The sequence below is a fragment of the Lygodium microphyllum genome, chromosome 2 (genome assembly GCF_053477565.2).
Source record: "Lygodium microphyllum isolate KBCC chromosome 2, Lygodium_microphyllum_v1.1.10, whole genome shotgun sequence".
Classification (NCBI taxonomy): Eukaryota; Viridiplantae; Streptophyta; class Polypodiopsida; order Schizaeales; family Lygodiaceae; genus Lygodium; species Lygodium microphyllum.
This window is the reverse complement of record NC_141136.1, coordinates 125,772,082-125,788,285: the sequence shown is the minus strand read 5'-3', so window position 1 is coordinate 125,788,285 and position 16,204 is coordinate 125,772,082. Positions and strand designations below refer to the sequence as shown.

Below are 16,204 nucleotides of genomic sequence, written 5' to 3'. Positions count from 1 at the left end.
CTTGCAAAAGAAGGGGGGGGGGGGGGGGGGGATCCCCTTGCCATTGCCTCTTCCATGCACTTGGGATAGTCTTAGCAAACTGGCCTAGCTATTTGCATAGGTATAAGTCGAGGAATGCTCCAAATTTGATTGGATAACAAATTCAAATCCCTATGGGTTTGTGAGTTCCAATGCTTTGGGGAGGTAAACTCTTTTATCCCATAAAACACATGCTTTCTTTTCGAATTTGAGGGCGCCACATAGGAGGTTGCAACTGAGGGGACATAAGGTACTTTACCTAGGGTTGTAGCCCATGCAAGAACCTTCTCATCTAGCTTAGAGATAAGTTGGGAAAGGTAACCCACACGGGACACTCCATGCAGCAATACCATGTTGGGTGAGAAGGAAGGCAAGAATGCATTGTAAGCACCAAGTTACCCTTAAATCCCATTGTGCATCCCAATAGCCTATCTCTTTCTATAGTTGTGTCGAGCAAACCCATGCAGAACCCTTTCCTAATGAAGTGATATTGCAATAGCATTGCCTTACCTTGATATGTCATGCTGAACCATCAATCAAACTCTTCCTTACATGGTGATTTGCCCATAATACGATAGAAGAAGACATTGGCTTTTGCAAAGTTTGCAAATTGCCTCTTGATTGACCCTATCAAAGGAGATATGGACAGTGGCCTTGAGTGAGCATTTTCTTTTAGTTTTAGCCTCGGTCCTTCTTCTGTCATTGAGGGCTACTTGCTCAGCCTTAATAGCCTTCTCAACTTCTGCCATATTTGGTCCATTCCCCTTGGTAGCTATAACAATATTGAGCTCCATGGAAGCGTCATTCTCCCTCTCTACTCTCTTCCCCTGCCCATTGCTCATAGCCTGATCCTAGCATGCTTGCCTCTCAATGTATTTTGCATGCATGCAGAACGTTGAGAGCCATATGGTGGCTAAGGGGCAGGAGTTGCTTTAATGAGATTTAATGGCCTTTATAGCCTTAATGGTCATCAAAGGCACTGACATTGGTTTCTTCGTGCCCTTCTTCCAATGCGGTTGCTCATGTGATATTGGGACAAGTGAAACTTCAATTTCAAAGTTGACGCATTAAAAATGAAAATGCTCTCCGGTGCCATGTAAACATGGCCATACAATTACGTCCACACTTTTAAGGAGATTGTGAGAGAGAGAACGAGAGAGGGCTCCTCCACGCCTAGGCACCTTGTCACCTACTTAACAAAGTGACAGCAGGCCGAAAAATGCAGGGCGAGTGAAATTCCGTATGCCGACGTCGGGTGGAAGATCGGTTCCAGGGACGGACCGGAGAGCTGCAAATTCAAACGGGCAGATATCGGATTGGAATCCGCCCAAAAGCAGAAAAAAATGTGCCGAGCTTCTCATTTCGGGAGAGGTTTCTGAGGAGAGAGCCTGGACTCTTCTTCTTTCGTCTTCCTCTCTCTCTGCCGCTACCTCTCGCTTGCTCTTGCGAGCCTCCCAAGAACAGCTCCGCCATCGGAGCTCGATTTCTCACTCTTTGTCTTTTAATCTCTCCCACTCTCTTTGCGCGTTCATCTGTCCTTTTGCTGCCTTTCTTCTCTCTTCCCGACACACTAGCTGTCGATCCTTGCTGCCTTTGCGATTGCGGCTGTAAAGACATGTTCTTCTCCCTCTCCTGTCCTCCCTCTCTGCCATTCAGGTGCAACATTGCGCAATTCTTTTTCCTGCAATCTTCCATTCGCAGGCTTTCTTCGCCGCCAGAGGCAATGATTCCGTGCAAGTAAGGAAGAGAAGCAAAGAAAGAGGAGCGAGAAGAACGGAGAGAGACAAAAAGGAGAGGCAGGCGACTGACCAAAATACACCATGGCGACCTCTTCGTCCCCCGTGCCTGGTACTTCAACGGTGTCACCTGCTGTCCACCTCGAGCCTGACAAACGCATCGTCAGCCGAGGCAAGGAGCCTTCTCGTCTGAAGACGCACTGGGACTATGTCCTGGAAGAGATGGCGTGGCTTGCTAAGGTACACGTTTTGATCTGGTTACATTTCCTTTAGTATAAACTGGCTCAAGTTTCCATTAAGCCTGAACTTGGAAACTGCATTCACTCGCCGTGCAAAAGGCCTTGTATATTATCAATTGTTTCTGAAGTTCCAGTGCCTTGTGATTTTTCAAAGGACTTTGAAAGCGAGCGGAAGATGAAGCTCAGTCAGGCCAAAAAAGTGGCAGTAAGAGTGTCAAAGAGTGGACTTTCTACAGAAACTAGGGAATTAAGGCGCTTGAAGGTACGTAATCTTGATTATGAAAATTGAAGTTCCACACTCCGAGAAATGATTTTCGTTGAACCATACATGAATCCTTCTCATCTTACGCTGAATAGGAATTTACAAAAAGTCTGAATAGGAAGGTGCCAATGGGCGTGATGGAATATTTGGTAACCCCTCAATAAGATGCATGTGGCTAAGCTGATGCAAGGCCTTATAGTGCAAGTGGCGATAACAGGCAATGCTGAAGAAAACTGAACTTGGAGGAAGACCTTGCTGTAAGTGCTGTGAGTGTATACAACCTGTCCTCGTGAAGATCAGTCTCGAGAGGGTCTTGAGCAGTCTCATCTTTAACCTTCGCATGACGTCTCGCGTAGATGCCACTAGTGCCTAATTGTGTAATAGCATAAATAGAAAGAGAACCAAACCCTACATTTGGAGGGACTTTGGAAACTGACCTCCAGCCCTGATGGTCTCGTTAGAGGTATTGTGCCCACACCATGAATTGGCATGGAAGACTTGTCACCATTGGTGACCGATATTCTTCTCTCTTGGACATCCTAAAACCACTTGTGGCTAGGAGTCATGGCTAGTGATAGCACTATTCAACAGTCAAGGCTTTCACTCTAAAGATGCCAAAGTTGACTCTCCCTTTGAACGAACAAGAGTGATAGCACTATTCAATAGTCATGGCTAGTGATAGCACTATTCAACAGTCAAGGCTTTCACTCTAAAGATGCCAAAGTTGACTCTGCCTTTGAACGAACAAGAGTGGTAAACACATACTCTATGGCTGGTGCCAAGAGGTAGAGTTCTTCACGATAGTGTTGGATTTTTTAGTGTCCTTGGAAGGGGATGCTTCTATCAACATGGATCCCCTATATGGATACCCTTTCAATAATAAGTGCACTTGTTGGAAGATATTTCCTTCTTTTTCTTCCCTTTTTCCTCATCATATATACCCCCCTCCTTGCCGTGATGCACCTGCACTCGTTCACTCACTCAACACACGGCACAAAAAAGTAACATGATATGTGAGAGCAAGGTATACTCTTGTATTATTCAATGAAAAAACAGTACAACATAGGCACATCCCAAGACGACACCCTTGTGACGTCGCACATGAGGGTTTACCAGTGGGTATAGGGAATTACATGTAGAGTGGAAACCAAGTAGGGCTTAGAGTCACTACTACTCCGTATATAGGCGTTTTTGGTAGCGAAGCCATGGCATAGCTACAAAGCCCTTACACTCACCTCCCCTTACTGGATTGCTGTCCTCAACAATCTAAGGGTAAAGGTTATTCGACTCATTCGGGATCTTAACACAGCTTCTTCTAACAAGTTGGCCAGTGTTTGCCGGTCTAGGACTGATATATTAGCGGGTCTTAACGCAGCCTTTACTATCAGACTAGTCAATGTCTATCGCATAGGACTTTGGGGGTCTTAACACAACTTTTCTTATCAAGCTGGTTAGTGTTTGCCTATCTAGACTGTTTGGGTGCTTTGGTTTATTTTGGCTACCATGTGAATCCATCATTGACTCAATTACATTTGAGGAGTGGAGGCATTACTAGGCTTATGATAAGTTCTGTGATGACTCAAGGGGCATTAAAAGAATTGTTAGGATTCTCCTTGAGCTAGGTGGCGAAGGCGTCATTGCCATGTTTGCACGCCTCCTTTCAAAATCCAAGTGGCTTCTTTGAGAGGGCATCCTTTCCACTTAGTGAGGTACTTGGGGTACCCTTTGTGTTCCTGCGGCCGAAGGCATGCTTCTACTTTGAAGGGGCCATTGGAGTGATGTAGTGGAACGTGCCGCTCTCATTGGTTGTCGGGATAGAATGTGCGTAGAAGATGCATGAAAGGCATTATGGACACAAATGCTTTTTGGCAGGTTGAACTTGTATGTTACTTTGTTCAGCACTTGAGTGATGCGGTAAGGTTCATAGTAGCGGTGATTGAATTTGGGGCTTATTTTCTTTGGGAGGGACATATGCTTGGAGCTGATGAGGACCATGTCTCCCTTGGTAAAGAGTACTGTCGTTGGCTTCTTGTTGACGTGTTCTGTCATGGTGATTTTGCTCTGCTCAGACGCTGCTTAGCTGCGGTGTTGTGGTTTCTCCATTTTTTCAAGAATTCTTCCACATCCTGTTCTTTAGCTTTGGTAGCTCATGAGGCTAAGGCAAGGGGTGTGATGACTTCTTTTCCTGTAGCTAACTCTAAGGTGTGTAGTCTATGGCGGAGTGGATTGAGTTGTTGTAGTGAAACTCGAGTACATCAAGGTACAAGGCCTAGTCTTTTTGGTCCACCCAGGTATAGCTCTTAAGATAGTCTTCAATGCCTTCGTTGATTCTCTCTATTTGCTCATCTGTCTTGGGGTGGAAGGAGGATGAGAATCTCAATTGTGTTCTTAGAGTCTTAAAGAGTTCTTTCCACATGTCACTCATGAATCTTCCATCTCTATTTGACACTATGGCTAAGGGTAAGCCATGCAGCTTGAAAACATGCATGAAGAAGAGGCGGCCTATCTCCTTGGCATTCAACGGTGGCTTAGCAAGTATGAAGTGAGCTTGCTTTGAGAAATAGTCCACCACTACAAAGATGATGGTGTAACCATGGGATTTTGGGAGCTCCACAATGAAATCAATGCTAATGACATTTCATGGCCTGCGAGGTATTGGCATTGGTTGAAGTAATCCTGCTGGCTTGGAGCATGATGCCTTCACAAGTTGGCAGGTAGGGCACGTCTTGATGTAGTCTATGACTTATTCCTTCATGCTTGAGCAAAATAACTGATTTCTGAGTACTTCAAGTGTCTTGCTTTGTCCCTTATGCTCACTGAAGATTTTTCATCATGCACTTCATGTAAAATGACCTTCTTTAGTTCCATGTTGTTGGGGATGTACAATCTCTTCCCTACAAATAGAATTCCCTCCTCTAGGATATACATGCCATGTGGTGTCTTGTCAGCTTTCACCTCTTCGATAATCTTCTGCATATCTTGGTTATGTTGTAAAGCCTTCTTCACTAACTCGAGAAAGTTATTGTTGACCACAATGACAACTTTCAAATTGGCTTTGCGACTTAGAGCATCTGCTATCTTGTTGGTGAATCCTAGCTTGTGTTTGATCTCCAAGTCAAATTCTACTAGAAAGTCAAGCCATCAGGCTTGTTTAGCAAACAACTTTGGTTGGGTCTAGTAGTATTTGAGGGATATGTTGTCTATGAAGACCACTATGTGTTTGTCTTGGACATAATGCTTCCATTTTCTAAGGTAGTGAATCATTGCTAGCATCTTCTTCTCATGTGTGCTCCATTAGGTTTCGACATTTGTGAACTTCTTGGATTTATTAGCTATGGGGTGGCCATCTTGCACGAGCACTCCCCGATCCCATAATCTGATACATGTGTGGAGATCTCGAAGGGCTTTGTGAAGTTGGGTACTTTGAGGACAGGGGTTTGACTCATACATTTCTTCATTAGCTCAAAAGCAGCCTATTGCTCGCTTTCCCATGTGAACTTGTTATCTCCTTTGGTGAGGTGAGATAGTGGTGCAGTGACTAGGCTATAATCCTTGATGAATCTTCTATAAAACACCGTGAAGCCTAGGAATTCTCGAACTTTCCTCACAGTCTTCAACACAGGCCAATTCTTTACTACTACTTTCTTGGGGTCTACTTTAATGCCGGCCTCACCTACAATGAACCCTAGGAACTCTAATTCCTTTCATGCAAATCTCACATTTTTCAGGCTTGGTATATTATATGTGTTGTCTTAACTTCTCAAAAACTAGGCGTGCCTTTTATGTTTCTCTAGATTTTTACTATACACTAGGAGATCATCGATGTAAATAATGATAAAGACATCTGTTTCGGATTGGAAGATTCCATCCATTAAGTCATAAAATGTGCCCGGTCCATTACTCAATCCAAAGCCTAAGACTATCCATTCAAAGCTTTCACATCGGCGGGTACGAAAGGTTGTTTTGGGAATATCTTCTTTTGCTATTCAAATTTTATGGTACCTTGACCTAAGATCTATACAATTGAAGTATTTGGCTCCATGTAGCCTGTCTAAGAGGTCTTCAACTAGGTGCATGGAATACTTGTTCTTTATAGTGATCTTATTAAGGGCCCTATACTCATAGTTAGAGTCCCCCATCCTTTTTCTCGACAAATAGCACTGGGGCACCGAAGGGGGATTTGTTGGGTTGGAGGAAACCTTGCTCTTCTAGTTCATGTAATTGTTTATTCAACTCCATGAGTTCAGTGTGATTCATATGATAAGGAGCTCTAGCTGGTGGGATTGCCCCTAGGATGAGCTCGATCTTGTGGTCCACATCTCTTTTGGGTGCTAGGCCCTTGGGTAGTTTTGCTGGTATCATATTCTTAAACTCCTCAAGTATTGCTTCCACTTTTGTATTACCAACTTGGAGTTTGGGCTTCTTGGTGACCTCCTGCCCAATGGGCCAAATCATGCATAAATAAACCATGTTCCCTTGCTTTACTGATTGCTACACTTATTTGGCATTGTAGGTCGTGATGTGAGGTCTAATATAGGTAACCTGGCAAGGCAGTGCTTGGGTTGGTGTTGTTGGCTGGTTAGTACTTGGATTCGTCGTTTGGCATGAGACTCCAGGCTTGTTCTCCTTCATATGTACTTTGATTGATGTTCTACCTGGCAGTTGCATTCTTTCATAGGATACTCTAATGCCCTCTCCTTGCATGTTCAACATCATCTCATTAACTCCCTTTCCAAGCATTGCAATGACATACTTGTCATAAAATTCCAGACCTAAGATGACTTCAAAATCATCCATAGGAATGACTAAGAAGTTGGTTTGGCTTTCCATTTGCCTGCTTCTACTTGCACTCCAAAGACTTGTTTAACCCACTTGGCTTCTCCTTATGCAAAAGTTACTGTTAACCCTTCTGGGGCCTTAGACAATTTGAGCCCATGTTTGGTTGCACAGTTTGGGGTGATGAAGTTGTGGGTGGCTCTTGTGTCTACCATGATGGCTTGATCCCTTTCACTCACTCTGTCCTTGAGGTATAAGTGTTGGACAACTACTATACAAGCTGCCATGCATTGGGGACGAGCATTAACTATCCCTACCCTTGGATTGTCTAGGCTCTCGTCACTTCCACTGGGAATTTCTTGGATGCGCAGGGGTTGTGGCTTCTCTCCTCCATATGCACTAGTGGCTGCCACTCACTCTAAATCCATTTGGTTGATGAGGCTGTGTGTTGTCCATGGGGCGTATTGATTTTGATAGTGGGATCCCCCTGCACTTGAAACATCTAATCCCTGTGGTTGAGGCTTGGGGTCTCCACCATGATGTATTTGATTTCAGGGACCCATATAATGCACTTGGAGTTGGTTTATAGTGGTTGATTGCCCATCGGCCAATTGCTCCTCTTGGTACTTGTGAGATGGAGAGAGAATCAAAGTTCAGCTCAGAGTGCAGTAGATAGTGTGGAGAGTGAAGCAGGATACCCAATGCAATAGTCTAAAGGAGGGTAATCTGAAAGTACAAAGTACAACCCTTAAACCTTAGGGTTGTAGGGGGTGTTCACACCCGAACACGATAAGTGCCCGTAAGTGTGTGACATAAGCACATATAAAATAAGACTAAGTCTGGGGGAAAAAACCTCTCGTACCATAGTAAAAAGTGCCCCAGTGTCCTATTGATCATTGACACTCCTTTGTGAGCATAGGCATGAGTGAAAACCCGACAAACCCCCCTTGAGTGAAGAGAAAAGTTTGCTGCAAATTTTGTTTGAATGCTGAAATCTGATCAACTTGTGTCCATGTAGGCAAAAGATCATCAACATATAGACAAATGATCAGCATGGATCCTCCTTCTTTACATACTTAAAGGGTAGACTCAGATGAGCTGTTTAAAAACCCTTGGCTGAGCAAAAAAGCATCTATCTTTGCATACCAAGCTCTAGGAGCTTGTTTGAAACCATATAAAGCCTTTTTCAGCTTGCAAACCAAGTGTTCGGATTCGGATCCCTCAATTGCAAAACCAATGGGCTGCTGTACATATACTTCCTCATGAAATTCCCCATGTAAAAATGCAGTTTTAATATCCAACTGATGCACAGTCCATCCATAATGGGCAGCCAAAGCAACCATAGACCTAATAGTCGTCATTCGGGAGGTAGGAGCAAATGTCTCCTCATAGTCAATGCCTTTCTTCTGTGCATAGCCTTTAGCTACAAGCCTTGCCTTATATTTGTCAATGGATCCATCTGCATTCCGTTTCAGCTTGTAGACCCATTTTGTTCCAATGGCTTTCTTCCCAAAGGGCAAAGACACTAAATCCCATGTTTGATTCTTAGTGATAAAATCCAATTCAGCTTGCATTGCTGCCATCCAATGCACACTTTGTTGTGCATCCTCAAAACATTCAAGCTCCTCATCATCAAGTGTGCTTGCTGCCATAACAAACTCCATGGTATGTGCAATATCATGCATATGAGCTTGCCTTCTAGTATGACAGCCATGGGTGCATCTAGATGACTATCTTTCGTAGTCTGTAAATACTATCTAGGCATTTGTTTTGCCTCTTGACTGTGCATAAGCTCTTGTTGAATTTCAGTTTCAGCACTTTGCTGATTATTCAAATCAGCCAATGGCTGATTTTTTGCATTTTCTAATGGAGTAGCTGGCTGAACATTGAGTTCACTTGTTGAAACTCCAGTTGAGTCACCAAATGTAATGGGTAGTAGCCCTTCAAATACATCATGGGCAGGCTGATATGTGTCTAAACCAGCAAGGGATAATTCTGATTTTTCACATTTACCGACAAACACCTTTTAGAGATAGGATCATAGAGTCTGTAGCCTTTGCTCTCACTACTATATCCCACAAAAATGCATTTGACAGGCTTGTTATCCAACTTTTTTCTGAGTACCTGGGGAATGTGTGCATATGCAAGATACCCAAAGGTACGAAAGTGTCCAATAGAAGGTTTCCCGTTGTTCCAAGCCTCAAAAGGTGTAATTTTCTTTAATGCTTTGGTGGGGCATCTGTTCAAAACATAGCAAGCACACATAATGGCTTCCATCCAAAAACTTTGTGGCAAGAGAGTATAAGTAGTAGTGAACTGATGAACAATGTCCTTTTGCTTCAAAAAGGAATTTAGCATAGAGGATATATATTCCCTCGCTCGGTCCGAATGGAGAGTTTTTATTTTACAGCGAGATTGGTTCTCAACATGTGCAACAAAGGCCAAGAATGCATCATATACTTCTGACTTTTTCACCAAAGAGTAACATCCTTCCAATGACTTTGTTTGCATAGGCCCACATACATTTGAATACACTAACTGTAACCTGGCTGTGGCTCTAAAAGCAACATCACAGGAAAATGAAAACCGATGCATTTTTCCCAAAATACATTCTTCGCATAAGTGCTTAGGAGGTCTTTCTAGAAGAGGTAATCCATCTAGCATCTGTGTACATTGTAAGAGCATCAAGCTACCAAAGTTCACATGCCCTATACGAGCATGCCATAACTCTACTTGTATCATAGTAGGAGTAAGAGTGGATGCCAAGTATACTGACTGATCAACTGAAAGAGCATCCAACTCATATAACCTATGACATAAAGTGCCAGTTAAGACCAAAGTCATGCGTTCCTTGTCTCTCACCATGCATCTGTCATCATCAAATGTGACTTGTAATCCACAATGTGCCAAAGAAGAAATAGAGAGCAGATTCTTCTTTATACTGGGCACAAACAAAGCATCTTGTAGGTGGAGAATAGAGCCATCATTGGCTGTGAGTACAATCTCCCCAATACCTCTAACAGGGTATGATGCATTGTTGGTACACTGTACAGACTTGCCAATTTGGAGCTGCACCAACAGAAGCAAATAAATCTTTGCGAAGATGTGATGTGCCTAGAAGTACCACTGTGAAAAAACCAAGTGCTTGCATCCTGAGTAGAGCTAAATGCTCGATCAGCCCAAGAAGTGTCATAACTACATGTGTAAAAGTAATAGTCCTTGTCTACAACAAAGGATGCGGACTCAGTAGCAGTGGAAGGAGCGTAAGAAACATACATTCTTGACTCCTTTTTCTTCTCCTTGGCGATGGGCTTTCTACACTCAGTGATGTTTTGCAATAATGGCATTTGTCCTTTTTGGCTTGCGTGCCCCCTTGTTTTTTACTTCCCTGTGAGGTGCTTGAAGTTCCAGAGCTCTGCGGAGCATTCTTTACTTGGTTGCCTTTGCCCTTCTGTCTAGCCATAAAAGCGTGCTCAGAGGCTATGACATCCACACCACTATTTCTTCTTGTTTGCTCCTCCTCTAGAAGCATCTTACTAACTAAAGAAAGGAAATAAGCTATTGGGCTATCCTCATTGTGAGGTTTAGGGCAGTGTGGAAAGCCAAGTACGAAGGAGGTAATGAGTTCAATGTAGTAGATATCAGCTGTGCATGTGAATAGTACTCATTGACATTCATAAGTTGCTTACGCAAGTCCTGAATTTTATTCAAGTGATCTTGCATAGAATCTCCCTCATCCATCTTCAATGTCTCAAGCTCTTTCTTTAAGAAAGAGATGCGGGTCTCATTCTTACCAGCAAACATCTGCTCCAAAGTCAGCCAAGCTTCTCGTGAAGAAGCTGCCGAACGAATGTGGGGGATGATGGACCGTTGAACTGCCAATGCAATCAGCGACAAAGCCTATGAATCCTGTGTATCCCATGCTTTTTGAGCTGCTGATCTTTGGGGAAGTGGCTGAAGTGGAGCATGTTGAATAGGCTGAGGTGCCTGTTGGCCACATCCTCGTGGAGGAGGAGTAGCTGGAGCCACAACTCCAGGCCTAACTTCTTCTCCACTGACATAGTCCCAAAGGTTTTTCCTAACAAGCACATTCTTCATCATGAAGGACCAAAGTGAGTAGTTGTTACCATCCAATCTGTCCTCCTTGGATGCATAGGTAAAGACATCACCTCCCTGATTTGCCATGATAATCAATGCCAAAAGAAGCAAAAGAGCAATGTCCAAGCTGGACCAACTTGGAAATCTCAAAATTTCAGAAATTACAGCAAATAGCTTGCTGCAATTAGTACACTGAGGTACACTGTCAAAACTGTCTGTAATGCACGCAGTCCAAGGTGCATTCAGTGTTCAGCAACACTGTATGTGCAGCAACCCCAAAATTTCTTGTCCCAGAATTGTCCAAAATAGTCTATCTTTGACTGACATTGTAGTGCATGTGTCAATGTCTTCAAAAAACTCAAAAGCCCCAAATTTCTCATAAATTTGCCAAGAAATTTGCATCAACCATGTCCTAGACATGTCCTCAAAGTTTTGTGCGTGCCGGAGCAAAAGCTATTCTTTCCAAAGGTGAATCTGGAATAAAAATGTAAAATAATAATAAAAAAACATTTGAAATTAGTCGACCAATCAAGCTGGTGGCCACAGGCGTAGCTATAGGTACAGGCGTAGGCGAGGACAGGCGGCGCAGGTACAGGCACTGTTGGCGGGCCTCAAAACCTTGGCAAGAGGGTGTAGGACGGATAGGCTCGGCGCTCAGCAGGCGTAGGCAGCATTGCTGGCAGTTGTCAGAACCCTGGTGGGAGGGTGTCTACCAGGGGGAATGGACCAGAGGCAACATGGCTCAGGTTGCTGGTCAGGGCTAGGAGGTTTACTTCTGACGAGCTTAGGATGACCGAGCGGAAGCAAGGCAGCTCTTAGAGTTGATAGTGGACAAGGGGTAGATTTGTACTGAACTGGGACTCTTGGAGGTTGAGCAGAGTTGATCTGTGCAAAGCCTCATCTGTGATACCAAATGTGAGATGGAGAGAGGATCGAAGTTCAGCTCAGAGTGCAATAGACAATGTGGAGAGTGAAGCACGATACCCAATGCAATAGTCTGAAAGAGTGTAATTTGAAAGTACAAAGTACAACCCTTAAACCTTAGGGTTGTAGGGGGTGTTCACACCCAAACATGACAAGTGCCCGTAAGTGTGACATAAGTACATACGAAATAAGACAATAAGTCTGGGGGAAAAAACTGTCGTACCGAGAGTAAAAAGTGCCCGAGTGTCCTATTGATCACTGATACTCCTCTGTGAGCGTAGGCGTGTGTGAGAAACCAACAATACTAAGGCGGATTGTGACACGGATGGAGTTATGCCTGAGATTTGACTCCGTGCCTCCGGGAATGGGTCTCTAGGGTATTGGGTCTCGGGGTCCTAGTGTTATTGGCGAGGTTGGTATTGAGTCTGGTCCGACCACCTTGGGCCGTTTTTCTCCCTTCTAGGTCAACTAATCTTTTAGCCATTCTCATGGCCTCAGCTAAACTGGTTGGCTCGTGTCTCTCCACATCTCTTTTGGTCCATTCTTGCATGCCAAATAGGAACCCATGTAGCTTAGTGTTAGTGTCCATGTTGGGTAGCTGCAACATAAGCTGCCTATATTTGATGACATACTCCTTTATCTTCCCTTGTGTTTGTTTGAGGTTTCTCCATTCATCTCTAACTTTGAATTTTTCCATCTTTGGGATGAAATAGTCTTTGAGTTCCTCTTGGAGTTCTTTCCATGAAAAAATGGTGCGTCCTTGCTCCTATTCTAGCAGGTACCAACTAGTAGCGTCTTCCTCTAAGTAGATGGCTACCACTTCTCCCTTCTTGTCTTCAGTGATTCTAGCATGCTTCAAGTATCTATCTACTTTTGCAATCCATTTTTTTAAAACCAACCCGCCACTCTCTCCTTTGTACTTGGTGGGTTGGGGCATTTTGAACTTGCCATAGTCATCTTCTGAATTGTCACTCTCCTCCTTTTCTCTATGGTTGTGTCTTTTGTATTTCTCCTTGTCCTTCTTCTTGCTGCCTGCTTCAACTACTTTCTCCTTGTTTTTTCTTGTATCTTGAGCTCTCCTAGAAGTCTCCCCTCTCCCTAACCTGTCCATCTCCTCTTGCAATTTGTGTCTTTTCTCCTCTTCTTGCTGTTGTAACACCCACTCTTTGTAACCCTGCTCCACTTCTAGTTTTCTTCTCCTTTCCTCTTCTTCCTCTTTCATTTGCATGTTCCTCCAGATTGAGTCCAATAGGCATGACATGCCCTCCTATTTCTTCTCTAGTCTGGCTCCCTTCTCTTGAGCTACTCTTCATTCTTGCCGTCGGCTCTCCTTCCTCTCTTCCATTGTTGGAATGGGTGCATTCTCTTTGTTGTCCTCCATGTGGTCATGGGAAGCCATGCCTCGGCTTTTGGTGTTGTCGACATGGGGAAGTGACATTTGCCTTCGGATGGTGGTCATGTTGCTGGGAAGCCGCATCATGTCTTTAGATGTTGGCTAGTGTTGGGGTCGTCACACTAGGGGTTGTCATGTTGGGGGCCAACGTGATGGGGGCCGATGCAACGTGGGGCGTCATGACGTGGATACTCTCGACATAATTTCTTTGGGGCACTGGATCTCCTCTCTTGCTTTCGTGAGCACTCCTTCCCTCCGAGCAAGAGTTGCTCTGATACCAAGTGTGATGCACTTGCACTCGTTCACTCACTCAACACGGCACAGAAAGGTAACACGATATGTGAGAGTAAGGTATACTCTTGTATTATTCAATGAAAGAAACGGTACAACATAGGCACATCCTAGGACTATACCCTTGTGACACCGCACATATGAGGGTTCACCATTGGGTATAGGGAAGCACAGATAGAGCGGAAACCAAGCAAGGCGCAGAGTCACTGCTACTCCCTATATAGGTGTTTTTGGTAGTAATGCTATGGTATAGCTACAAAGCCTTTATACCCACCCATTCCCCCGCATTTAAAAAAAAGACCTCCCCGGCCGTGCCCAAAGAAAAAAGAAAAACTAATGGTGACCAATGTTCTTCTGTCTTGGACATTTTGAAACCACTTGTGCCTAGGAGTCATATGGCTAGTGATAGCACTATTCACCAATCAGGCTTTGACTCTAAAGATATCAAAGTTGACTCTCCCTTTGGACGAACAAAGTGGTGCATAGACTCTATAGTAGGTGAAGAAGAGGTAGAGTCCTTCACAATCGAGTTGGATTTCTTAGTGTCCTTAGTAGGGGTTGGTTCTATTAACATTGATTCTCCATATTATATCCTTTCATTGATAATGGCACTTGTTGGAATGTTTTTCCTTCTCTTTATTCCCTTTAGGCTTTTCTCTAATTTTTCTTTCTTTTCCCAAACCCACCATCACACTCCCCCCTCTCTCTCTCTCATTTGTTTTCGGCGCAAATATATGCACAATGCATGTGATCAAGATGTGCAGATATGTTGGGGTTTGCATAAAGAAAACATAGAATGTAAGAACTCAAGTTACAACTAAAATAGAATAACTCAAACAGTAACACAATAAACACAAAACAAAAAAATGCAAAAACACGAATACAAATAGAGAAGGAAGAGAACTTCAAAGTGAATGAATCAATGTTGTAAATGAAGAAAAGAATGTACAACATCTGGTGGCTCTCATGGGAGTGGGTTGAGGAATGTGTTGATGTGTGTTGTTCATTGGAGATAAATCCTAAGTGTAGTAACTGCTAGTTGGAGCAAAGCTTGATGAAGAAAAGTGCTGAAAACACAAAAACGATATGCTAAAGGCGATGGCAAGTGATCACTAACAACAATGGGAGGTAAGGCGATAGCGTGGATCATGTAGCAGGAGTCCTTGGAGGTTGGACAGATAGTGGAAGAGGGCTAATGGGTGGCTGAAACTTGTAAGACAAGAATAGGGTTAAATGGTGGATAGGCTATCTATTTATAGATGCGAGAGAATCCTTTCAATTATGGTTTTGCATATGGAACATAGAAACTCTTTAGAACCACTCCTTATTTAATGAAACTTTTGGTAATTTACATGCTTTGGGGTTGCTTTAAAGCTAATCAGTGGTTTATGAATTTTTAGCTCAACATCCCCTCTCAAGACCAAAATTGAAATCTAGAAGGGATTGGAAGAAAAGCTCAAGCCCATTTTTAACCCAAGGCATCCCATCCCACCCCAAAGCAAGCCCAAGGCATTGAACAAAGGGTGCACAGATTGTGGAGTGGCCTAGCAAGATTACAAAGGTGATGGTTATCTTACCAAGGGAATCCAAGTAGTCACCTTAGAGAGGAGAGGGTATCATGAAGACGTGTATTTTTGAAACCTCACTTAACATGTGGATTAATTTTTAATCACATGATTAAGTAAATGTTGTACATGTGAGGTGCAATTGGGGTTAGAGTAAATTTACGAGCCCAAGACTTGAGAAAATCACGGGATGTCAAAGGCAAAACTTGCTATAAGTTATATTATAGAGGTACTTGGTGGTATTTAGTGTCAATTGTTGGCCTAGGTCATTCATTTGGCCATAAGTATTAGTTGGTGACATTAGAGATGTGGTGTTTAATGGTACCTAATGCTGATCTAACGGTCAAAGATGGCACAGAGAGACTCAAGAGTGAAAGATGCCTAGCCAATTTTATTATTGGTCAGTCGGATTATTTTTATGGACACCGAAATAATAATGAGATTAATTTTCAGTAATTAAAGTTTGAAAATTAATATTTAATGATGGATAATGTTGGAAAAACCATTTGGGAAGGCTGCCACTTGGCAAACTTGCCCATACGTGCTGGTAAAAGGCTAAAGAAGAGGAAAAAACGAGATCATTCGTGCTGTAGCAAATGTGGGAGAGCTGTGAGCAGCCATGGCTAGCCTATTTTCAGCCATTGCAGCTAGCCACAAGTGAGTTTTGAGGAGGTGATTGCAGATTCGGACCCTCCATAGCTGGGCGATTGCATCTAGGTACAAGATGACAGCTGATTTGGATGTCTTAGCTATAGGCGATAGCATTTAATGTTGTTGTGGCAGGGTAGTAGTTGCATTTGATTGATTTTCAATTATTCTTCGCGACAAAACTTTGAATTTTCTCTCTCTACAACTCTCTCTCATTTTCCAACCATTTCACAACCTTGTTCCAAAGATCTCAG

At 43.4% G+C, this 16,204-nt stretch overlaps 1 protein-coding gene across 1 annotated transcript in view; it reads left to right on the top strand.

Annotated features, from left to right (window-relative positions):
- The first annotated feature begins 1,282 nt into the window (after window positions 1–1,282).
- Window positions 1,283–16,204, top strand: part of PIE1 (SNF2 domain-containing protein / helicase domain-containing protein) — a 68,508-nt gene continuing 53,586 nt past the window's right edge. The window contains exons 1-2 of the mRNA XM_087698102.1: window positions 1,283–1,994; window positions 2,148–2,255. Of these exons, the coding sequence (XP_087554228.1) occupies window positions 1,839–1,994; window positions 2,148–2,255 (264 nt within the window). The 5' untranslated portion in view covers window positions 1,283–1,838. The remainder of the gene's footprint in view (window positions 1,995–2,147; window positions 2,256–16,204) is intronic.